Below are 27,032 nucleotides of genomic sequence, written 5' to 3' on the forward strand. Positions count from 1 at the left end.
AAAACAGCCTGGTGCGGAGTCTGGTGGCATGTTTATAGGGGCCTCATTTTATGCTCTCTTCAGGGAGAAGCAGCTGTGAGTTCTGGACGATGAGGAGATTATCTGGTGCCAGCAGTAGGTGTCTTATGGGCATGATCCCTGGGTTGCCAGAGACTAGGGGAAGTAGGCAGAGGATCTCTGCTCTCGGGTCCTGTTGAGCCCAGAGACTAAGGTCACAAAGTTCCACATTTGAACAGTAAAGATTAAAATGTTCTTTGATGTAGCATCTTTGTGTAGTAGTAGTTCTTCAGAGAGGATTAAATAATACATATATGTCTATAGTACAGTACCTGAAATATAGTAAATGCTCAGTCAGTGATAGCAGTTACTTCTTCAGCTAGCCAATAGCTTATTATAATTTGGTATGGTCAACATGCAGGTGTTGGAGAGGATGGAAATGAGCAGTGAAAAAATTATAAGAATATGAATTTTATATCATATTACCCAAAGATGGGTTGTATTCTACAGGAAGTTTTTCGAACCATTCCTAACAGCCTGATCTTCTATCTGTAGGGGTGTGAAGGAAGATACTCTTGGAAACATAGTTTCATTTCCTGTTTAATTCTAAAAATGTATTGAATTTTGTGTTCTAATCTATAATGTGTTCAATAACTAGAAACAAGCCTTCAAAACATTTTTTTTAAAAAAATTCTTTGTTGATTGATCTGGAAGTAGTCTCAGTTCACTTTAGAGGAAAAAATAAACCAAGCCATTTCCACTGATTGCAACTTCAATATCATGGTCTCTTTAAAAAGGAGGAGGCTTGTAAAAACCTGTTATGTAAGGGGAAAACACACTGAAAATTCCCATTTAAAAACTATCATAGACTTTGGAAGAATTTCCTGCACAATTGATATGAGAGGCATGTGTTCTTCAGATCATACTTAAATATCATGGAAATTGTAAAGTGATTAAGAGCCTGTTGAAAAGAGAATTCAGTCTGTAGCCTTAGCAGGAGAACAAAATTAATGAGAGGAAGTCCAGGAAATGTTTATCTTTACCCCAGTTCTTCAGGCTATTACTAAAGCCAAACATTCACTGTTATCACCATTCAGAGGCAAATATCCCTGTAATCTTCTTTTTTTTTCCTTTTTTGGGTCAGACCCGGCAATGCACAGGGGTTACTCCTGGCTTTGCACTCAGGAATTACTCCTGGCAGTGCTCAGGGGACCATATGGGATGCTGGGAATCGAACTTGGGTCGGCCGCGTGCAAAGCAAAAACCCTACCCGCGGTACTATTGTTCCAGCCCCCTCTCCCTGTAATCTTTTGATGCTGTAGATTTCCTCTGAAACAGAAGTGGGAGAGAGATGTTCAATCCTAGGACAGTGAATAGGAGTAATCTGTGTCCCTCTTGGGCTAGCCTTGCTTTCATGAGGTCTTGAAGTTTCCTACTGAAAAATAAAATCCTACTCTTTTTACCAAGAATCAAGATTACTCGGTATGTTTTGGATAACCACCAACCCACACACATCCCATCCCCCTCTCTCCTACATAGCATCAGCAGTTTGTTACAGTCAACAGAAGTGTTAAAAAAAAAAAAAAACCACCCACAGATAAAAATGCAGAAACTGGCAAAAATCATAGGGATTTGAAGTCAAACCACAATAATTTTTTTAAAAGTCAATTTGGTAACTTATAAAGCATCACCTTTTTTAGTGGATTATGCCCAAGCCAAACTTAATACTTTATACTAAAATTACCAGAAACCCTAATCCAGAATATTGCATGAAAATGATAATATTTTTTGTGATATTTCATAGGCTGTATTTCTAATCCACCTAAGGTTAGATACAGGATTCATGTAGAGATGATATGTAATCATGTCTTCAAACTACCTATTCATGTCTGTTTTATAGCCTATAGCAGTAATAGATCAGAGCTGTAACTGAATTATAACCAAAATGTTATTCCAATAAAGGTGAAAATTTAGCATATATGAGTTTGAAAGGCTGTTACCCAAGTTAGAATTTTCATGTATGAAAGGGACCAAAAAATATGGCACAGCAAAACAGAAATATAGTACGGTAGATAGTAAAACATGTAAGACTGAGTGTGTGTGTCTGTGTGTGTTTGGGAGGAGTGGATTTGGGGGCTATACCCTGTATGAGTAGGGTGGTGCTCAGGAATGACCTTTGGTGGTGGTTGGGGAATCATTGAAGAGCTGGGAATTGAATCAGGGTCAACCATATACAATGCAAGCAACTAACTACACCTGTCTCCAGCTCCCTAACACCGTATTTCTCTTCCCAATGATAGCTGAAACTTCTCCTAGGAAATAGTACAAATTTATAGAACCTTATTTGTAAAGCTGGATAAACATATTCATCTAATTTAGTAGATAAATGTTTTTTCCTCATGACTTCCCAAACAGTACATACTACTTAATAAAAATTTTATTCCTGTATGTCATAACAAGTGAAGAATTTAAAAAAAATGATTTAACGTTTCTATTGAAAAATGTTTTGAGACCACACCTGGCGGTGCTCAGGAATTAGTCCTGGCTTTGTTTGGGGGGAATCTCACATAGGTGGTGCCAGGGATCAAACTTGCGTGTTCGATCCTGGTGTTCTAGATAGAAAACTACTTTGCTAGTGATAGAGCATACGATACTTAGATAATATTTGAGAACTTGTTACTCCTCTATTTTTGCTCCAAACCCCAAGTGGGATAAAGAGAAAAAAAAGTAAAGGGAGGGAGAGATCTCTTAGCACTTCAGGTAGCCCTTTGACCCTGTCAGAAACTCCCACACACCCTCTATAGAGTTTGCTTTACGTTCTTCAGGCTGCTGAAGCCTGAACGGGATACAGCAGGGGGAGGCAAACTTTTCCTCTAAAGGAACAAATTCTTCATATTTGCTTAAACCATTCAGTTTTGTTATTGTTGCATGGAAGAAAACAGATAACACATAGATCAGAGTGTGGCTTGGGTTCTTTCTGGAAATACTTTATTTGTAGACAGCAAAATTTAAAATTCACATAATTTTCATATCAGGAAATATTTAATTTTAAAATACTATTTAAAAAGGTAGAAACCATTCTGAACTTTTCAGGTCATACAGTGCAGGCTGGGGGCCAGAGGTGGCCTCATGGCCCAGGTGCAGGGCACCCCTCTCAGGCTTCGTATCAGTCCTCGCCACTCTTTTGCAATGGCTTCTTTCCTTTTTGTTGCTGGGGTGTGTTGCAGAGACCGCAGGGATGTTAAACATGACTGACAGAGATAAAAAGTTTCTAAAATCTGACTTTGTTATCTGAGTTTTTTTTCAGATTTTTTAAATATCTAAGAAAGTATTACAATCAATTTTCCAAAGAAAGAAAATTTCCAAATTTTCCAATTTTCCAATCTTTTTAAAGAGATGTTTTAAGACCAACTAGTATTAGTAAAAATTGAGGAACTCTACATTTTCATTTTTAATAAAATACACAGCAAACAATATTTAATAAGTGTATAGGAAATTACATTTTGAAAATTGCAAATTCAGTAAATATATTTTGATCTTAAATTACAAGGACAAAATCCAACTATAGAATCTTTCTAAAACCAATTCTATGCAAAATATCTGGTTTCTGAAGGACCATATGGTAAAGTATATACAAGTTCTTAAACTGTGATATGGCTTACTTAATAAAATGTATTTGGAGAAGCATATGCTTTCCAAATATACTCGTTTAGGTGCAAAACTGACATACTGATACATTTGTTTTGTATTGCAGTTCAGAATTGTACATATAAAATTGACAATCATAGATTTAACTGGGAAATTTTTCATAAATGTTTTCAGTATTTGTTGGTCCACACAATATGATTGCAAAGAAATTAAGCCAGTTGTGAATGAGTGTGCACACACACAATACCGAAAAACTCCCCAATTTGCCTGCTCCTACCAATGTCACAAAAAGCATCTGATGATCTGTCGGACAACTCTAAAGCCTTGTCTCATGGGCTTCACAGGACAGACCTGTAGTTAAGGAGATCAGATTTACCTTTCCTCAACACAGCATATCATGAGATGTCACTATCCACTTGTGACTAATACCACTGGCTCATGGCTATGCTCAGGACAAGATAAATTGAGCCAAACAAACTGGCCAAATTCAGGAACACGTTCTGTGACTTTTAAAAAAATATATTATAAAGTAGCGTCTATAACAAAACAGCCTAAATCCTTATTCCACAGGGGATCAAGTTCTCTGAGAAAACCTTATTACAGTGAAGCAATATAAAGAAAATAAATTTAGTTGTGTTTCAGAAGTAACTATGCTTCTCAAGTAGTGACAGTGGTTGTTTGAGAAACTCAATCCAGCCTCACCGGCGATGATCTTGAATCCGGCTGCACAAGACAGTCTGTTTCCATTTATTATACTTATTCTATAAATTTCTGTGTGTAGAGAGTAAAACAGGAACAACTAGCTATTAAAGATTTTTCCCCATCTAGAAACACATTTCTAAGCTATATTATCTTTGAAAGATGATTTTCCCCACATTAAAACAAAAGGGAAGTTCATGTATCTGATCTTGTTTGTGTCCGTTTCTCAGAAGACTGCTAAAGAAAACACTATCAGGGATGGCATATGGGTTCAAGATACAGAACCAGACCACTGTGACCCCAAAAGCAGGAAATCTGGTTTTAGAAAATGAAAATGCAGCACCTTAAGTGAAGACAAAGTCACAAAATAAGTAGCTCAATGATTTGGCAAGCAATACTCATGGGAACTCTAAGTTGTGAAAATCTGGGTTAACATTACACAAGGCATAATTAATGGAAAATGTAGGAATTACAATTGCTTCGAGTTCTGCATTTCAAGGTTCTCTGAAATAAACTTCATTCAACTATATTCCCTTTACTGTCTTCGTAAGGCAATGTTATTGTTAATGAAACCATAGGCATCTTTTCAAAATAATCATCAAAAGGCTGCAACTGGTGAGAGTTGTGAAAGAGATTTATATAGACAATAAACTCAGATTATTTGAAAATGTTTATTAAAATACATCCCACTGATTAACTGCCCAGTTCCCCCCCACTTTTTTGCATTGTGTTCTGTTGTTCCAGTGTGATTTCTTTTCCCAGTGCAAAATAATGCTCTGTGTTTACACAAACACAGCTACTGCTTTTTCCATGACACGGAGACTTCTTTCTTAGAGTTGGCTGGGCTCAGCAGGTGAAGGACAAACTCGAGGTTCTGTGTCAGAGGGTGCAGTCTCTGGTTATAGATGCCAAGGTCACATCCTTCTCTGTGGGTTTTGTCAAGTTACGAAAAGTTAAATCTATTAATTCTTAAGCCTCTTAGACCCAATAATATACAACAAAATCTGTAGTTCTTGTAAAAACAAACAAACAAAAAGCACAGGACTCTTTAGGTATACCTCACTCTAAGCAGAATATGAAATTCACAAATTTCAATTTTGATTTTCAAACGTTCTCAGTGTTTCTGTTATAACAAAAGGATCCCTTTCAGTCCTCAAGTAGATTTTTTTACTTTATCACACAAATTCTCAAGAAACAGATTAATATGAAAAGTCATATATACATAAATAAAAAGTTTATAAGAAATAAGTTCAGTAGATAGGAACCTCAACTGCAAATAATGGTAAAACTCATGAACATATAATGCATTTCTTTTTCTTGTTCTTACTCTAGGTAACCAAAGTCTGACAGCTCAGATATCTACTAAAATGTCTCACTTTTATTCTTAATGCCTTCCATATTAAGAATATTTTGATTAAAGTTTATGTACTCCTGGAATTGCTGAAAACTTTAAATCCTTATTTAAATAGATTCATAATAAGAATCCCATAAAATGAACCTTCAAATCAACAAAGATTTTTATTAGGAATCATTAGCCCTCATTAAATGTTAAACAATTTTTTTTAGATAAATCCAGTTTTTAGCTTAGGTTTACCTACAGTAAATTCTGACAGGATGCCTTTGCTATTTTTTCTTTTACATTAAAAATCATCTTCATGTCTAAGATTTTAATTCAAAGCTTTTCTGTTAATCTGTTGCTAATCTATTCTGATTCTCTAAGTAGACAAGAATCAGCCATTCTTGGTATAAGAAAATGTCTCTGTTGAGAACAGATTTTAATGTGCATAAAGAAAAATCTCAAAACCAGTAGCTGCAAAATGAAACACAAGTACTTACAGTTGCCTCTTTAACATAACAGCTACCAATTAGGTTGCCTTTGGTTTGGAAATTTATGTTTAGCCTCAATGTTCATCCAGTGCTTAAAAATGCACACAAGCCCAAACCCATCAAAAAGCCTTGAAACTTTTGTTTTCGCAGAGTAATACTTTTTCCAGTTCCTGTGAGCATTTATGTTATGGTGTTATTGGAGAACTTCATAATTATATCTTAGTGTTTTCTGGAGTTAAAGGGAATTTTTAACCCATTATCATTATAAAATTCTCTTTGGATGAATATACGTGTTTGAGGTGGCTATTCACAAACTTAATCTTAGACCTCGGGAGTTTTACACAAATTAAACAGGTACACACAAATTAACTACAATAGAGGCAGAAAACAAAGTAACAATCAAACTTTTTGAGCACTGTATAAGGCAGTTCTTCAAAGGACAGATCAATCAATGCTCACATTTTGCAGTTTCCAACTATACTTAAGACCATGAACAATAAAAGTGGATTCAGGAAGACGTAAATTGTGAAACTCCAGACCTCATCCTCACTTAATATTTTAAAAAAATGATCTATATTTAAATTATAGCATTTTATTTTGAGACTAACTTTTGCCATTCAAAAAAATGAAAATATTTCCTAAGTAATTTAGTGACAGTGATCATAATATATAAAGATTTGGTTCTGATAAGATTACAAATAACTAAAACCACAACTTTGAGATTTGAAAACCCTGTAACATCTGTAAAAAGTTATATGGTATAGCTATAACATTAAGACTTATTTCTGAAACCCTAAGGAATACATGCTTATTCCAGACTCTGGGCAATACTATTAGTTTTTTTGAAATCTGAAATCTGTTGAGAAATTTTGTAAAAAGAGAGCTGGGTCTCAAATTCCAGAAGTTGGTGTCAAGATTACATAATAAAATATTTCAGTTTTACAGCACTGGCTTAATACAAAATGGATTTTAAAAAGTAGTTTCAATGCAAATACTGATATCTCTTTATGCTTCCTTTAAGACGTGTACTCTGTCATAATGAAGTATGTATGGTCTTGGATTGTCTTCTTTGAGGTATCTGTAGCGTCACATATCATTCTGTAAACATTATTTTGGAAACATCTTCAACTGATAATCATGGTGAAGTCTTAATTTACTGAAACTAGCATGGTCAGACTGGAGTGACTGTTGAGAGACTAGTGCTTACATGGATACAGCTGTCAGGAATCCCATCTTCTCATTTAGATTTGCATTTATTGCTCTCAATGACTGCAGGATAAATAAGGCAGTAGTCCCCCAGACATAGAATTAGGGACAGGAACTCTGACAGTTTGCACAAATTCTGTCCACTTCTTGCCTGTAACTCTGAAGCTGAATAGTACATTTATACATGCCAAATGTGTTCAATAATAAATGCTTTGCTTTGAATTGTACTTCCTCCCATTTAGGTGAACTTCCAGGAACTGCAATGTCAAGAAAATACCATTATTATTCATAGTACAGAGTTACACATTGGTAAGTAAAACATAGGGAAAAAAACTCACCTATATACTAATATATTGTGTATATATTTTATTAGTCTGATTCCAACCCCTTGAAACTACTCTATTAGAGAAGTATATCTATTTACAAAATCAGAATAACTTCTCTTAAATCCAATCTCTCCATCTACTCCCAGGTAGAGAATAAATACTAAATATCAATTACAAATCTTTCATTTAAAAATTAAAAAATAAATCACATGTATTATTTTGATAAAAAGTAAAAGCATCAATCTGAAATGACTTAGCTTTTATGTAGGAAAAAAAGCATGGCAATGGTACTTAATGTCTTTAATCTGAAGGCAAATATTTTATTTACTTATTTGCTGAAAGTTATTTAAAAAGATATGAGAGGAGAGGGAGAGATACATATTCAAGAGAGAACACAGTCTAAAGCAAGCAAAGAAACAGAGACAAACAGGCAAGATGTGTATGCGTTCAAGGGAGACCAAGGGCTTGAAAAAGCAAGCCCAAAAATAAAAGTTTAATATCTGATTTCACAAAGTGTGCAAATGTCTGCTTTGCTATCACTATTGATGCAAATCCCCATCTCCTCTCTCTTTTTAAACAAATATTTCCAACAATAATCCTACTTAATTATAAGCACAGATGTTTAGTTCCAAAGATAGAAGTCCGCCAACCCCAGTATTTACTGTCAGCAACATACTTAGCTGTAGGTGTACTATGGCAGTAGGCTTTCCTGAAGTGAGAGACCAGATATTTAAATCTTCTACTGAATATACATCTTCTATTTTCATCAAGCTTTCTTTGATATAATCTATATTCAAGTGGCTTGGTACACCTATTGTTCAGAATATATAATTTATAAGTAAAGATTATTTTAGGGAAAAAGTAATACATTACTAATAGAACACTTTCTTTAGAGAAACTGGTTTTACCAAATTCAGTTTAAACAATGAATGGGCACTTTTAAAAATGGGCACTTTTAAAAATCAATAAATAGTTGGGCTGGGTATGTAAATCAGTAGTTAGTCTTACACAGTTAAGACCCTGGACTTGATTGCCAGTTCCAACCCTCCACAAAAAGAAAGAATAAGGTAAAAAATATGAGTAATTCAGATCAACAAACGAATATACACAATAGAATATTGATGTTAATAAACACTTAAAAATGTTCATTCTCACTAAAAAGAAATATCAAACCAGAATGCTTCATTTATTAAATAAGGCTAGAATAGACAAAAAAAGAAAAAAAGAAACATCAGATGTTGATAAAACTGTTGACAACTTATATACTTAGGGATATTGTCAGTAAGTTGGGGAATGCTGAAAATGTAACATTAAAAGTATATGCCAATGAGTCAGAGAAATAGCTTGAAGGGCTGAGCACATGCTTTACATGCAAGAGGCCTGGGTCCAATCCACATAGACATTCAAAGATATAACTAATTACCAAATTAGATGGGAATTATAATGAATAAACCACTAAACATAATTACACTAAACAGTATGGCATCCTTGTCTTAGTTCACTTTATTAGTAACCTGACCTCAATCAAGTTATGTTATCCCACTAAACCTCAGTTCTCTAATTAGTAAACGGGGATTACAGCCAGCCTTCTCTAGTTTTGTAGTTATTATATATATTAAATGGATAATGAGAGAGTTTATTAATTTTGTGTATTATATACATGTAAGATGGTGTATATAATACACCTAAAAAGATCAGTAAAAAGAAAGGAAAAGACAAGGCTCCTATCTTAGGATGTCCTCTCACCCCGTTTGATTCAGGGAAGGTATAAACCTACATTGAGAGGCTGGAGTGATAGCACAGCGGGTAGAGCGTTTGCCTTGCACGTGACCGACGCGGGTTCAATTCCCAGCATCCCATATGGTCCCTCGAGCACCACCAGGAGTAATTTCTGAGTGCATGAGCCAGGAGTAACTCCTGTGCATCACCAGGTGTGACCTCCCCCCCGTGCCCCCCCAAAAAAATCCCACAATGAGTAAGACCATACCTTCTAGTATTATAACCACGGTGTCCCATATGATGCGAAATGTTGTAAAAGCCACAAGTAATGAAAATACATAGGTACAGATGGGATCAGCAATCTTGTATTCTGGCTGAAAGGTCAATAGCATGTAATTAAATACAGAAAGATATAAAGCATATTGTAAAGCAAAGCAAGGCATACTTTACAGAAAGATATAAAGCATATTGTAAAGCAAAGCAAGGCATACTTTACAGAAAGATATAAAGCATATTGTAAAGCAAAGCAAGGCATACTTTGTTTTCTGTTGTTTAGCTTTCTTTCATGAGACTGGAAAACACTTTTAAAATCTGGATATTACAACTGGGAAATGTTACTTTTTCCTAGACTGTTTAACATGTTTAACACAGACCACTGGTGGCTCACACTTGAATGTGGTTTACTGAGAAACTGCAGCCGCTAGCATCAACATGTTAAATGGCTTTCCTCATGGGTCCTACTTTCAGAAGTTTAATTTTTTGTTCTAATGTTTCCTTTGTGGTTTCTCTTAATCTCTTAACTAGAGATGAACTATGAAATAGAACTAGAAGGAGTTTTAGCAAGCATCTATCTGATCTAAGTGCAACATATGGAAGAAAAGGGAACTCGAGTTTAGAAAGGAAGAATTTGGTCAAAGTATTAATGGTAGAGCTCAGACAGAAATCTAGATCTCTCAAGATTTTTAGCCCAGCAACAAGGTTTAAAAATGAGAGGCAGGGTGGGATGGGGTGATGGGTGGTGGGAGGGATACTGGGATCTGTGGTGGTGGGAAATGGGCACTGTTGGAGGGATGGGTATTTGATCATTGTATAATTGAAACCCAAGCACAAAAATTTGTAAGTCTGCAACTGTACCTCATGGTGTCTCACTAATAAAAATTAAAAAAAAAAAGAAAAGAAAAGAGTTTTTGGGGCTGGAGTGATAGCACAGCGGGTAGGGCATTTGCCTTGCATGCAGTCGATCCGGGTTCGATTCCCTTCCCATTTCCAAGCACCGCCAGGAGTACTTCCTGAGTGCAGAGCCAGAGTAACCCCTGCGCATCACTGGATGTGACCCATAAAGTCCCCCCCCAACCCCCCCGCCAAAAAAAAAAAAGTTTTCCAGCAAAAGGTATATCTTACACCAACTAGAGGTAAGCTGCCCTATGAGATAGTATTGTATTCAGGACTAACAAAAAAAGCTATATTGGTTGCTCAATCTTGCTTTTAGAAAATGCAAAATTACTAGGACTGGCATTGGGGTTCAGTTTTGATTGAGCCAATCATCTTTACACATATTAATTTATCTAATGTAGCATATATACATGTGATATTTCAGTATACCTTAAACTGAAATGTTACAATGAAAAGTTACTTCTTTTTATGTGGGTATTTTGGGCCACACCTGACAAGGCACGGCATATTCCTGGTTCTATGCTCAGGGATCATTTCTGGGGGTGCCAGCTGGGGGTGCCGAGGGAGCCATGTTTGGTACCAGGAAACTGAATGTGGGTCAGCGGTGTGCAAAGTAAGCATTTTACCTGTTGTACTATCCCTCTGGGTCAGAAATAGTATTTCTACTAAAAAAAAAAGTTCTAATTTTGAAATGAAGTATATTTTAAAATAGAAAAATTCATAATTATATTACCTTGAATCGTATAATGTATGCAGCAATTAGCACACCAACACTCTGTACCAAATCCCCCAAGGCATGTACAAATGCAGCTCTCACTGCTAGGCTATCCTGGTTGTGTCCACACCTAGAACTTATGGTAGAAGAACTTGAAGGCAAGGAGTGGGAATGAGCATGATGGTGACCAGACTGTTTCAAGAGGAACCCCATTCTGTTAAGAATAAAAGGAAAAATTATTATCGTTATTCCCAAAACTACAGACATAAAAATATTTGTTACTTGTCAGGAACAAATGAGACAAAACACAGAACTCATTCATCTGATAAGTACTTAAGCACATACAGTATTATCAAGTACTGTTCTGGGATGAAAATAGTAAGACAGATGTGTCTGACCTCCAAGGAGCTTATGGATCTAGTAGGAAAGCTATGAATAAATATAATCATAGGGTATTTCCAAGCAATATAAACACTTCAAAGAAAATAAGGCACTACAACGGTTAGTGATGGGGAGAGTGATAAGACAAAGTCTCTTAGATATCATGTGAACTGAATCTTAATGGAGTTCGGGAGCAAGTAGTAGAGAAATAGTTTAGACCAAAGGAACAGCAGGAATGAAAATGGGCTCCATATGTTTGAAGTCAGCCAGGGACCAGGAAGAGAACTCAAAGGGATGGAAATGCATGCTTTGATGCAGGAACTTTGAGTTTGAGCCCCAGCACCACACTGTTCCTTTAGCCACTGCTGGATGTGGATCAAAAAACCAAAAACAAAACAAAAAAATCAAGTCAGTCATTCTGCTAAAATAAAGTTAACAGGAGAACTAGGATACAAGTGAAGAAGGCTGTATATTCAATTTAAAAGATTATATAGTAAGGTTTTTTTATTTGTGGACTGTGGTAGGTGGGGCCGTACCTCATGGTCCTCAGGGGCTATTCGTTTATTCAGGAGTGAACTCTGGCAGTGCTTGGGTGGACCATACGTGGTGTCTGGGTTGATTGCATGCAAGGCAAGTGACTTACCTCCAGTACCAATTCTTCAGCCCAAGGACTTATGTATTTTTTTTTGGGGGGGGGGGGAGGCTAAGTCCAAATGGGAGCCATTATGGTACAAATGGGAAACTTGGAGGCTATATACCATCTCTGGTCCACTGACTCTTTTGTAAATAAAGTATTATTGGAAAACAGTCATACTCATTTGCTTAGATAATGAATATGGTTGTGTTTTCTGTAAGAGTTGCTAAGTTATGAAAGACACTGTATGGCACTCATAGCCTAAAGTATGTATTACATGACTACTTCACAAAGCTTGCTAATCAGTGGTGCAAATGATTACAGGTCTTAAAATTTTGATGCTTTTCCAGGAAAAAGGTTGGTGGTAAAATTTAAAAATTAAGTAACACGAAAATAAATTATTTTGGTTTTGGGCCATAGCTGGACGTACTTAAAAGGCAGTTCTGGGGATTGAAACAAGGTAGGTTATATGCAAGGCAAATGCCTTGCCCATTGTACTATCTCTCTGAATCAATGAAAATATTTTTTAAAAGAGATAAATTAAAAAAGAAAAACTTCGTCCTACTTAAATTTCTGATAGTCAAACTTCAGCAAACCTGAGCAAAACAAATGAGTAATTTATTATTTTAACAGTGTTTTATTAAGTTATGAGAGAAAAGAATGTAATATACATTAAAAATAATCTATACATTACTGAGCATGTTTAATATCTGTAAGTTCCCAGTACTTGAAAATGTTAAAATGAACATAAAATAGTGTACAATACTATAATGGTGGATAAATGCCACTACAAATTTTTCCGAATTTAATAGATGGAAAACAGCAAGACCGAATCTTAATGTAATCTGTGGACTCTAAATGATAATTTATGCAATGCAGGTTCAACAACTGTGACAAATATCCCACTCTGAGGTAAGATGTATGGAGACAGTGACTATACGTAATATCTCTATTTTCTCTTTAATTCTGCTATAAATTTATGGAATTTATAAAATAAAACAACAATAGAACTTACATTATGTTAACTGCAACTCCAATAGCTGCAGTAATGAGCATTATATCTCCATTTATTTCATATTGCATATGAATAGTTCTTTGGACAGCTTCATACAGGAGAAATCCCATAAGTATATATACCAACAGCACACTAATCATGGCTGACAAAACCTCTGGAGAAGAATTAAAAAGAAAAAAACATTTGCAGCATGATTTTGCACTTTAGACTAATACTGCATAATCTTTCTCTTTCCCCTAAGGAAATAAAAACACATTAAATTTTGTCATGTTATTTTTTGGTATTTTACAAGGAGAAAAAATTAGGAATACCCAGTGGTATCTGGAACCACCTGTGGGGGGCCATGTGAACTCAGGATAGAACTCAGGAACCTGCATATACTAGGCATGTGCACTAACACCTGAGCTATCTCACCACCCTATTTTTCTTATTTTAAAAGTGATTAGTAGTTTGATGTGACTTTTCCATTAATTCTCTAACACTCCTCAGCCTCCTCTTTTCATGTCTAAAATTATATTTATAAACCACACACAGTGAAAGATTTAAGACAAAAATATTTTAACATGACCATGGACTAACTTCCTAATCCAAAAGTACCTAAAAATCAGTAATGAAAATCCATAAGAAGAATGAGTAAAGGACACAAATATAATATGCAGAAAATGGATAAAAATGCTCAATTTCTCAAAAATAATCATAATACAAGAAATACAAATAAAAGCAAGATTTATTTTTGTTTCTTACTAAGTTGACAAGAATTAAAAATTTGATAATAACCAGTTTTAACAAATATGACATTGGTGCAAGTATTAAATGGAAAAACCTTGTAGAAGAGTGATGAGTAACACTAATCAAGAATTTAAACATATATATTCCTTAGTTCTAGGAATCTACCTTGTAGAAATAATCCATATGTATGCAAAGATATTTACAAAGCTAGGTCTCCAATATTAACTAGTATTGACTGGAGAAAGGCTGGAGTTCATGCTTTGCAAGCAGGAGGCCTGAGTTTGACACTAGGTACTGCCTGGTTCCCAGCACACATGAGCACCACTTGGGTGGCACGAAAACAACAAAAACATGCAGAAAATATCTTTGATTTTGATTTTTGGGCTATTCCTGCCATTACTTGCAGCCTTCTGCATACAATGAATGCACTCAGCCCATTGAGATTATTTCTCTGGCCCTGGAAAAGATACCTTAACTGTCCAAAGACAAGGAACGTACTAGCTAAAGTATGATATATGTAAATTAGGGGATACCACATAACTTTAAATTCATAAGACAGAGAAAGTGTTAAATCTGGAACAGGGACTAGAAGCTGAGTAAATTTATTTTTACTTGTTGTTGCAGAAATGTTGAGTCATAAGAGCATACCAGACCCACCACCAAAGTACTGACTTCTTCTACCACAGAACACTGGAACCGCCCTTCTCTCTGGTAATCTCGATTCTGTGTTCTGCATCCAAGAGTTTGTTTTTGTTCTGTTTGGCTTTGATTATTCCCTTGCTCTGTTCCTTTATGTACCACATATGAGAGAGAGTATCCTCAGTTCGCTTTTCTTCTTCTGATTCACTTCACTTAGATGGTACTCTCCAGTTCTACCCATGTTGTAGCAAAAGGCAAGATTTTATCTTTCCTTGTAACTAAATACTATTCATTGTGTGTGTGTGTGTGTGTGTGTGTGTATAAAATTAGCCTTCTTTATCATCTCACACCCCTGTGAGAATTACCTATATAAAAAAAAGCCAGAAGCAACAAGTGTTTAAGGGGTGTGGAGAAAAAAGAACCATTATGTAGAAATGTCATTCAGTCCTGTCTTTTTAGAAAATAGTGAAGACGGAGGGGGGGGTTGGCTGGAGCAATAGCACAGCAGGTAGAGGTAGGGCGTTTGCCTGTTGCCTTGCACACAGCCAATCTGGGTTCGATTTCCAGCATCCCATATGGTCCCCTGAGCACCCCCAGGGGTAATTCCTGAGTGCAGAGCCAGGAGTAACCCCTGTGCATCGCCGGGTGTGACCCAAAAAGAAAAAGAAAATAGTGAAGACGGCCAGAGAGATAGCTCAACTGGCTGTGTGCAGGCTTTGCATGCAGAAGGCCAGGGTATGATTCTCAGCACCAACTGGCTTCCCAAGCTGGAGGGAGAGAGAGGAAAAGGGGGGGGGGGGAGGGAGGGAGGGAGGGAGGGAGGGAGGGAGGGAGGGAGAGAGAGAGAGAGAGAGAATTCACAAATAATTAAATCACTTCAGCAGAGACCAAGGTATGATTTCCAGCACCAACTGGCTTCCCAAGCTGCCAAGAGAGTGTCTGTGGTGTGTGTGTGTGTATGTATGTATATGTGTGTGTGTATACAAGTGCCTAGCTTACAAGTGGATTAAGAAAACCTGTTACTATAGTAGTTCTAATGTATCTTACTACTTTATTCACAAATAATTAAATCACTCCAGCTGGCTAAAACTGTAGCACTAGGGGAGGAAGAAAATATAAAGCTTAATGGCCGAATACGTACTTTGCACACAAGAATCCTGGCAAACAACATCTGGCACTGCATGGTCCCCTTTCTCCCCCTTCTAGAGTGGCACTCTGAGCACCAAGCACAGAGCAGCCCTTGAATACTGCTGTGTGGCCCCCCAAAAATGAAAACAGAAAGAGAAAATGTGTGCTTTTTGGTATATTTCTTAGGCTTGTCTCATTCAGATGAATTATAAATAAATATGTATGGTTATAAAATATATGCCTGAATTTCAATTTTGGTTTGGCTGTGTGGCCAAGAGAAAAAAAATTAAATGAGAGAAAATATAGAAAATTATAAATTTTAATAGTGCAATAAAATATAAAGTTTATTTCATATTTTAATAAATCAGCAAATTGCCAGAGCTACAGAGTCTCAACTTTCATGCAAAAAACATTTGAGTTCTTCCCCAATCTAATTATTCTTACCACAGTACTTTACTGTTTCTCTTTATAAAATTATAATTTCTGATTTATTTACATGTTGCCTGTATCCCCACCTTTTACTATTATTCACTCAGCAAGTAACTAATGAACACCTTTTCAGTGAGTGGATCACAATGTTCTTGATCTATGTAAAGCACGTTCAACTCATGCAAAGTTTGCTTTTTCAAGAGTGTTGCCTAGATGTACTGGTGTACAATAACTGTTAACTTTGCTAAGGCTCTGATGCCAATTATGAGCTCCTATTGTGCTCCTACTGGGCTATCAGTATTGTGGAGTTTGGAGGTTAGTATTTTTAAGGAAAAGATAACTTTCTATAGAAACTTAAGATAAAAAAGACGACCAGTAAACTCTATTTTATCTCCTTTTTATGTAACATTTATCAGTGAAAAATATAATTATAGGCACACGTACTTTATTAAACTTTGGTCTCATAGAGATTGCTTTTTTGTTTGTTTTGAAGCTTTCTGGCAACTGCACTGAACAAGTTTATTGGCACCATTTTCTAGCAGCATTATTACTTAATGTTTTTGTGTCCCATTTTAATAACACTTCAACTTTTCCATGATCATTTTCTCTGGTAGTGTGTTATGGGCATTTGATGTCACATCTGTAATTATTTGGGGGCACCAAAAACCACATCCATACACAATGGCAAACCTAACTGAAAAAATGTGTTTTGCTATTCCACTAAATCAATGGCTCCCCTGTCTTTCTCCTCCCTTTGTTTTTGCCTGTTCTCTGGGAAACAATATTATTGAAATCAGGCCAATTACAAATACTACAATGGCCTCTAAGTATTAATGTAAGAATGAATGTAAGAATCACACTTATAAAGAATGTAGAAATCACTAAGCTTAGTGAGAAAGAGATGTTCAAAGCCAAGACAGGCTGAAAGCCAGGCCTCAGGAGTCAGCAAAGTTATGAATACAAAAGAAAGGTTATTAAAGGAAATTAAAAGTATTACTCTAGTGGAGGGCTGGAGTGACAGAATAGAAGGTAGGGCGTTTGCCTTGCATGTGGCCGACCTGGTTGACCAGGTTTGATTTTTTGATTCCTCTGCCCCTCTCTGAGAGCCTGGCAAGCTACTGAGACAATCTCACCTGTACAGCAAAGCCTGGTAAGCTACCTATGATGTATTTGATATGCCAAACACAGTAACAAGTGTCACAATGGAGACGTTATGGGGCCCGGTGGAGTAAATGGAAGAACAATGGGAGGACAGTGACAGTTACTCTAGTGAACAAAAGAATAAGAATAAAAGGAAATAGACTTAATGCTGATATTGAGAAAGTATTAGTGGCTTGACAGATCAAATAAGTGATAAGCCTTAAGTAAGAGCCTAACCCAGGGCAAGGCCCTAACTCTCTTTCAGTTCTATGAAAATTTAGAGAGGTCATGAAGCTTAAATTAAAAAGTCTAAAACTATGGAGCAACTTCCAGAATAAAATATGAAGCAGCAAGTGCAAATTTAAAAGCTTCAGTAAATTCTCCAGAAGTCCTAGTTAAGATCATTGATGAAGATGAATGTGTTTAACAATAGATTTTTAATATGACAAGGTAACCATTTAGGATTTTAATAGTTAGAAATCAATGTCTGGCTTAAAAGCTTCAAAAAGCAGGCTGACTCTTGTTAGGAACTAATAAAGCTGGTGACTAAACTTGAAATCAATGCTTACTTTTTATTCTGAAGTTCCTAGGGCCCTTAAGAATATAAAATGTACTTGATGATGCCTTTTAATGCCTGCTAACACAACAACCATTTTTCAGCTCACGGATTAAGGAATATTTTGATTTTCAAGTCTTATTATTTAAGAAACACATATTAAAGCTTTAACTGTCAAAGAAGTAGTGACTACTCTGATCTGTGCAAAGTAATTTGAAAACCTTTTGGAAAAGATTCACTATTCTAGATGACAGTAAGGATGCTTGTGATTTGCAGGAAGAGGGTAAAATATCAACAGTAATAGGATTTCAATCCTTGTAATGACTTTAAGGAATTTAAGATCTCAGTGGAGAAACTAGCTGCACACTGTGATGAAACAGCAAGAGAATGATTATTAATAGTGAAATGAAAAGAGCCTAAAGATGTGAAAGAATTTCTTTGAGTTTGATCTCTGGTACCACCCCACATGTGTGTGAGCTCCTCAACTAAAGTATGTGAACACCAAAACCAAGTGTGTGTGACCCCTAATCATTGCAACAACAACAAAAGGGAAGGTAGTGGGGGTGGAGGGGAAGAAACTATGTAAGATATGCAGAACAATATAAAATAAACTTTCTCCAAAATACAACATAAAACCCCCATTCCATGATGCCACTTCAGTCTTAAGATATTAAAGTACATGTTTTAAAATCACAAAATTTAAGTTTTTAAAAACTCCAAGAAAATCAGTAAACAAGTGATTTTAAGCAGTGAGATTCGTTTTAGGAATCACCCATATGCAGCATGCAATGACTTAATAAAATAAAAAACCCACTAAGGGCTTTCAGTTTCCTGTTCAACAACTGCTAAGGGTGGGGATACCAGATAATTTCCCAATCTGATGATCTGGATAGCTACTTGGAATATAGCCATTCAGGCACAATATCATTTTACAATAGAAGACCTAGATTCAGAAGACTAAGCTGCTGAGTTAAGATTAGGTTTAAAGGGGCCAGAGTAATAGTACAGCTGTAGGGCACCTGCTTGCCTTTCATGTGAATAACCAGTGTTTGATCCCAGGTGCACCATATGGTTCCTGGAGCCCACCAGGAGTGATTCCTGAGTGCAGAGCTAGGAGTAAACCCTGAGCACCATCCCTTCAAAGAGAGGAACTAACTGATGAATTAGACATAAGTGTCACTCTCCCTCCCTATACACTAAAACCCCAAAACGTTGGGGCTGAAGAGATAGCAGAGCTGACCCTGGTCCAATCCCTAGCATGACATATGATTCCCTGAGTACTGCACATGTGTAAACCTTCCACCCCTAAACAAACCACAAGATATTCATTCTGATTCTTTTTGATTTTGCTAAATCTACTTTACTGTTAAAGGTAAAGGCCCTCCCGTTGATCGTCGATTTGCTCGAGCGGGCCCAGTAACGTCTCCATTGGAGACTTTGTTGTTACTGTGTCTGGCATATCGAATACTCTCGGTAGCTTGCCGGGCTCTCCGAGAGGGGCGGAGGAATCGCCCTTTGTTGGAGATTCAGAAAGAATCTTATCTCAGGTTTGTTTACTTTCCTCTGAGTTTTCACGTCAAATTTCACATCAGGCCTCATTTTAAAAATAGTACTGGGGGGCTGGAGTAATAGCACAGCAGGTAGGGTGCTTGCTTTGCACTCAGCCAACCCGGGTTTGATTCCCAGCATCCCATATGGTCCCCTGAGCACTGCCAGGTGTAATTTCTGAGTGAATGACTAACCCCTGTGCATCATCGGGTGTGACTCAAAAAACAAAATTAATTAATTAAAATTGTACTGGATAGGCTCGAAAAAGAGTTCAGGGGTTAAGGACTTGCCTTATACGTGGCTCATCCCAGTTTGATTCCCAGCACTAAGAATGTTCCTCCTGCACTGCCAGGAGGGACAGAGCCAGGTGTAAACCCTGATTACCACCAGGTATAACCCCCAAACTAGGAAAAAAAAATAAAAGCCAAGCCATATATAGACAGACACACTCATACACATGAATCACACACACACACACAATACACACACACACACACACGAGCTATCATTATTTTTTATTATTATTTTTTAAACCTGGCATTTTAACTTAAAAATATTGTAACATTGGGCCAGCAAGAGAACTCTGCATGCTGAGCATGTGTCTTGCATGTGGGAGGCATAGGTTCACTCCTTAGCATCATGTGAGCACTACTAAGATCAATCCCTGATCCCTGTACCACTGGATGTGACCCTCCCATCTCCCCACCAGTTTTTTTAACATTAAATAGTCTGTGAAAATATTTTAGACCTTACATAATATTCCATTGTTCCTTGTTTTTATTCATTTCCCAATTCTTACCAATCTTCTTGCGTTTTGAGAATTACAAGCAGTAATGCAGAAAACATACATTAACATGAATAATGCATACTATATGGCTTTTTACTATTTTCATTTCCCTCTCATTCTCCCCCAAAAAAGGTATTTCAACAAGCCAGAGCAAATACTCCAGCAATTGTGTTTTTGGATGAAATTGATTCAATCTTGGGATCTCGGTCAGTCAACAAAGCAGATTGTGGTGTTAAAGAGCGTGTTCTTTCTGTTCTCCTGAATGAATTAGATGGTATTGGATTAAAGACTACTGAGAGAAGAGGAAATAGATCAGATCAACTAGGTTAGTACAAGGATCTGGTGAAAAATGAAGAGGTATTTATTGTCCAAAATACACCCAAAACCTAGGTCAACATGCCATACTAGCTTTACCTATGCTAGGTTCATCCCATAAAAGGAATGATGCTGTTTATTTCTTTATATAACTGATAAATCTGAATTAACTAAAAAAGGGGAAGTAGAATTTTATAACAGTTGCCTTAAATATATTTGAATAAATTTTGTTTTCTCTAAGATTTAGAAGTAGGGCTGGAGCGATAGCACAGCAGGTAGGGCGTTCGCCTTACAAGCGGCCAACATGGCCGACCCGAGTTCGATTCCTCCGCCCCTCTCGGAGAGCCCGGCAAGCTACCGAGAGTATTCGATATGCCAGACACAGTAACAACAAAGTCTCCAATGGAGACGTTACTGGGCCCGCTCGAGCAAATCGACGATCAACGGGAGGGCCTTTACCTTACCTTTACCTTACTTTACTGTTAACTTGATGATTTTAAGTAAATTACAATCTGGTTTCATGGTGCTTCATAAACTTCAGGTAATTATTTTATATAGTTTTCAAGTAAATAACACAGTAGGACACCAAAAAAGGATTATGTACTTTACAATGTATAATTTAATTATTTTTTGGCTTGGGCCACTCCCAACAGTCTCATGGGGCTAAGCATTTGCTGCTGTCCTTTATGCTCTCTCCTGGCCCCCATGTATGGTTTAACCTCTCAATAAAATATTATTATTTCTTCAAAAATGGGAAATAAAAATGTGTGTATTATTAAAATTGATTTACTTTTGTTGTAATTATTCTATTAATTCTATTTTTGAGAAATTCTACTTGTTAAAATATAGTGATAGAGTTTACTCAACAGTTATGAATATAAGTATGGGGACCAATGCAATATGATGAATTTTGCAGTGGGTGGGAATGGAATTTTGCAGTGGGGCTGAATTCTGCACAGGCAAGTAAGAATTTGTAGCATACAGGGGTATGATGCTGCCAACAGGTCAACCTGTACCGGCGGGGTGAGTGCATCAGCTGCCTGATGGCACCTTCAGACTTCCAGATACCCCAAAATTGCCGCTGTACCTTTGGCCAGACCCCAACAACTTGGGACCAAGTTTACCAAGAATTTAACTGGCCAAAAGTTAGGTATGTGGGAGCCATGTCCACAAAACACCTTCGGCTCAACTATATAAGCTCATTTATTGGCCTTATCTCAGAGACCCATAGTTAAATCTCGAAAGAGACCAAAAGTTACAGTTAATCTCAGACCCGCACATGGCTGAACAGACTGGGGTAAACTGGAGGGGGGAAGGTTGGCCTGTGCCTGCCCAAGAAGAGTCCCCAGCAGCCGTCTGCTTCCATAATCTAAAACTGCCGCCATATCCCTGGCCTGACTCTACCGTCTCAGGACAGACCTCACCAAAATATAATTTGCTGAAAATTTGGGTATGAAAATTGCAGGTTTTGTGACTGAAATCTCAAGTCTTTCACGGAGTTGGGGTGGGCTACCTCCCCCCACTTCCGAATACACATGGGAGCACTAGCAGTCACCCCCATGAACCAACTCCAGGGCCACTCTGCAAACTCTATTACTGGTCTTGCTTCAGAGACCCATAAATAAATCTTGAAAGAGATCAAAAGCAAGAGACACAGCAGTGAGTCCTGGAACACACCACCAAGCCAGAGATCTCACTGGGTCCCATACCAAGCCAATATCATCAGGGCACCCCAGAAGTAGCATGTGCAGTCTCCCCGCCTACTCCAGATGGAATCCCGGCGACCAAGAGCTTCCACAAGCAAGGTCCTGGTATGCTGGTTCCAGGATTAAATCTCTGGACTAAATCTCCATGCTGCATGGTGGCAGAGGCACTGGTCTGCCCCTCCCTGGCTCCCTGCCTGCTCATCGGCCTGCCTGTTAGCCCACAATGTGCCTCCAGGCGCCATCTTGGCACACCAACACATTAGGGCATTTGGTCCAGAAATGCCCTAATGAATCCCAAAATGGATTAGTGCCATACAGAAATGTTTCCGGAACCCAACCATTTACAATCTAGGATTCCAGAAGTGTGTGGCTGTGGCACCCAAGATACTCAAAATGAACAGTGGAAAATAAATGATCGAGCATCGGCCCCTGGCAGGTAGGCTGGAATGGTGGTGGGAAAATTCGAGCAAAACATGAATGCCCAAAAGTGGAGAGAGTATTGGGGAAATTGGGGAAGGCAGAGTGTGGCCTGGGATGGGGGGGGCATATATTCTGGGGAGATGGTGGTGGAAAGTGTGCACTGGTGGAGGGATGGGTGTTCGATCATTGTATGGCTGAAGCTTGAACATGAAAGCTTTGTAACTGTATCTCACAATGATTAATTTTTTTAAAAAAAGTAATGTGGAGTTTATGCCGAATTCAGACAGCTTAATCAATGGCAGTACTCCTACATTTAAAAAAAATAAAATGATCTGTAGTCATGGAGCAAGAACTAGAGAGGTGAAGGGTGTCAATGGAAAAATTACTAAATTATTAAGAGGATACATTTATGGGTAAAGAAGATTGTTTTGGGGCCAGAGTGAAGTACGGAGGGTAGGGTGTTTGCCTTGCACACAACCAACCCAGGTTCCATTCCTGACATCCCATATGGTCCCTGAGCACCACCAGGAGTAATTTCTGAGTGCAGATCCAGGAATAACCACTGAGCATTGCTGGTGTGACCCAAGAAGCCAAAAATTAAAAAATGAAAATTGGTTTGCCAGCCTACTAGGATTCTTTCTAAAGAGTCTATAGTCATGTAACCTGGGGGATATCACATTGGATCTGTTTCTGTTACATGGTTTAAGAAGATTCTTGCCAAAACTAGATTTTATAAGGAACTACTAGATTGACTTCAGATAAAGTTCTGGAGGCTGATGAAAAAGAAAAGGATCTTTGTTAGTATTTGCAGAATTATGTTGATACAACAGTCCCAGTGAAAGTCAGTCATAGATATTTAAGTAATATTTAAAGTTTGGGCTATTGCACCTGTGACTGAAGTACCTGAAATGAAAACATGTTAATGCTCATTAACAAATTAAACCCATAGAGTTGTGGCTGGTTCAGTCAACACAAGGCAAATCATTTTTCTGGTAACACTTTTAAGACAAAGAAGGAACAATATACCAAAGAGGGCTGTGACCACTTGCTCACCTCATGGGTCCTTTTGAATCCCTCTCTCATACACTTAGTAATACTTTATTGTCTTCACCTTGTGGAAAATTTTTCCAGTACATTTTTTTATTTTTAGGGACTGAAATTATACATCATTTATTCTCTCTGTCCCTAGTTCAAATAAACTGGTACATGTTTTTGATACTCTTTAAAGGAGCTGAATACACAGAACAAAAATAGGAATCAACATTTAGAAATTAATTATTGCGATTTAATTTTATACACGTGTAACACTTTAGTTCATTGAGTTCAAAGTGCCCTGGAAGAAATGTTTCTGAATGTTTGCCTACTATCATTTGTTTTGTTCACACAAGCTATCCAGAAGAATAATTTCAGTTAAAGCTTATAGATCATTACAGTTTTAATGGAAAATTTCATAAACTTAAGATAACTCCCAATTACTTACCCAAGCGATGAAATCCAAAGGTGAATCTTTTGGTTGGCGATTTTGAAGACAGCCATAAAGCAAGCAGGGTCAGTATGATGGCACTTAGGTCAGTTAACATGTGAAGTGCATCTGTCATGATTGCGAGGCTGTTTGCAATGTATCCACCTTAAAATAAGGATAAGAGGCACGAGGTTATTTAAAATAACTTAAGCAATTAAAACTAAAGTATGAAATATCCTATAAAAACATGAACATATAACTGTTTATTATAATTAAGGTAGTCTATTAATTAAGGGCTGGAGTGACAGCACAGTGGGTAGGGCATTTGCCTTGAACACGGCCGACCACCGGGCCGACCTGAATTCGATTCCTCCGCCCCTCTCGGGGTGCAGGGCAAGCTACCGAGAGTATCTCACCCGCACAACAAAGCCTGGCAAGCCACCCATGACATATTCGATATGCCAAACACAGTAACAAGTCTCACAATGTTACTGGGCCAGCTCGAGCAAATCGATAAACAATGGGGGGACAGTGACAGTGATTAATTAAGGTGTTCTATTACAATTCAAGGTATCATAAAATGTTATACTGTAGCACTGTCCTCCAATTATTCATTGATTTGCTCGAGCAGGCACCAGTAATGTCTCACAACAAATTGTGAGACTTGTTGTTACTGTTTTTGGCATATCAAATATGTGATGGGGAGCTTGCCAGGCTTTGCTGTGCGGGCGAGATACTCTCAGTAGCTTGCCAGGCTCTCTGAGAGGGGCGGAGGAATTGAACCTGGGTTGGCCACTACAAGGTAAATACTCTACCCACTGTGCTATCGCTTTGGCCCAAAATCTTATACAAAACATTAAATATATTTTTTCTGGTGAGATAATGCATTTCTATGAAAAGGTTCTCTGAGGAGTCAATCAATAACCTTAGAAAGTTAAAAACCAGTAAATTGGGGACTAGCATATACTGAAAAGTTTTTAATTCAACTTACCAATTCATTAATGTATTAGTAACTAAAATATTTAAATATTACAATAAAGTTTAAGAAAAGATAGGCTGTATTCACTTTTTGGGGTGGGCTTAAACAAAAAAATCATAAAATTTACATTAGATCAAAAGATAAAAATTAACCAATTTTTAGCATATAGAGAGCAGTTTCTCCTAATGAGCAAAATGTAGTATCTATAGTATATATAATTATATAAAATTGTATTTATAAGAATATAATTTTATATTTTATTTTATTAGTACATAAATTACATTAATATACATTTTATAAATGTTTTTGCATATGTGCATATATTTTTATGGGCAACAGATTTTTCCCAACACCATTCACTGAATTTAAGTACATACTCAGGTTTTATTCAAACTTTCACATGTTTCAAAGTCCTTGGAGTGTTAATAAAAGTACAAAATACTTGATTCCACTTCTAGAATTTTGGATACAGGAGGTATGAATGGGACTCACGAACTGCATTCTAAAATGTATCCAAATAACACTGAAGCTTCTAGTCTGTAACCACACTTCAAGAATCATTGTTAAGGATACTGTGACATGTAACTGAAATTATCTGTGGACCCCCCCCAACTCCTGGCATAGGTATGAAGTCACAATCACCAGGAGAAATAGGGTTGGTGATCTCATAATTAGATCCATTCGCTCCAGTGTTTATTTTTCAAAATATCATGTTTTTAAATGTTTCCGTGAAAGCGCTGTGAAAAGAGACAGCTTGGAGGTTAATAATACGGGGTTTTGGAATCTCATAAACTTAGATTATGTTATTCAAAGTTTTTAAGTCTCAGTGTACTCAATCAATAAAGGCACCTAAGAGCTGCACTACAAAATAGAACTTTCTGAAATGATGGGAAATATTTCTGAGCAGAGAGGCAGTAACTTGCCTTGCACACAACTGACCTGGATTCAATGCCTGATCCACTATGAACACTCTCAGGAGTGATTTCTGAGCACAGAGCCAGGAGTAAGCCCTAGTACTGTCAGATGTGACCCCAAAACAGAAACAACAACAAAAAAATATTTTATCTGCACTGCCAGTAATGACTGCCACCACATACATGTGGCTTCTGAATGTTTGAAATATGGCAAGTGCACTAAGGAAATGAATAACCCATTAACTGTAATTAACCTACACTTGAAAGAATGTTATGTTGGCACCATGAGCAAAAATAAAGAACGAACCTCTGAACGTCATCTCAATGAGAGCAAAAATTGTTCACATCAGCCTTTTCAGAACTCTGAAAATTATTCAGATTGATATGGCTAGCATTTATTCAAAAATAGCTTGAATAAGTTTTGGCAAGAATGGGATCCTCTATAGTAACAGTATTCAACCTTTCCCTGTTTTCTTTTTTCAGTCATTTCTTTATTCTTCACTTCTCACTTTCGTCTGTTGCCTCTGTCTGATGGTGCAGCTCCTGCTGGGAGCTATAGTCTACACCTATAGACCCCTTGAAATATCCTGGGGGCCATACTGGTTGAGAAACTCTGCTCTGTAGCATTTTTAACTTGCTCTTATACATGGCTCTCTGGTAATTGCTCTGTAGTAACTCTGAAAACCAACTAGCAGCAACTACAGTGAGTATCATTTGGCAGAATGGGGCTGGAGTTTCTTCAAAGCTTCATTCTTGCAGAACTGTCATTTGACCTACCTTGTGGCTCCTAGGATACTAGCTAGGAAATTTTTATGACTTGAATCAAAATAGTTTAACTTGATTTGCTGCTCTGTCAGGTATAGCCTATTTCTCAAGTAGTGAATGTCAAAAACAATTACAGGAGAGCCAGAGTGATAGCATAATGGGTAGGGCACTTGGC

At 37.2% G+C, this 27,032-nt stretch overlaps 1 protein-coding gene across 3 annotated transcripts in view; it reads right to left on the reverse strand.

The window, feature by feature from the left end:
- Window positions 1-2,970: 2,970 nt before the first annotated feature.
- Window positions 2,971-27,032, reverse strand: part of SLC30A4 (solute carrier family 30 member 4) — a 32,370-nt gene continuing 8,308 nt past the window's right edge. For 2 of the 3 annotated variants that reach the window (XM_056135381.1, XM_056135380.1), the window contains 6 exons: window positions 24,218-24,364; window positions 13,341-13,494; window positions 11,329-11,524; window positions 9,691-9,796; window positions 8,380-8,514; window positions 5,523-7,634 (listed from right to left, as the gene is read on the reverse strand). In XM_056135381.1, the coding sequence (XP_055991356.1) occupies window positions 7,480-7,634; window positions 8,380-8,514; window positions 9,691-9,796; window positions 11,329-11,524; window positions 13,341-13,494; window positions 24,218-24,364 (893 nt within the window). In that variant the 3' untranslated portion in view covers window positions 5,523-7,479. Of the gene's footprint in view, window positions 5,271-5,522; window positions 7,635-8,379; window positions 8,515-9,690; window positions 9,797-11,328; window positions 11,525-13,340; window positions 13,495-24,217; window positions 24,365-27,032 lie in introns of those variants that run through there. The other variant, XR_008795314.1, reaches the window with a different exon arrangement.

The sequence above is a fragment of the Sorex fumeus genome, unplaced genomic scaffold (assembly GCF_029834395.1).
Source record: "Sorex fumeus unplaced genomic scaffold, SorFum_2.1 ptg000111l, whole genome shotgun sequence".
In the NCBI taxonomy this organism is placed as follows: domain Eukaryota; kingdom Metazoa; phylum Chordata; class Mammalia; order Eulipotyphla; family Soricidae; genus Sorex; species Sorex fumeus.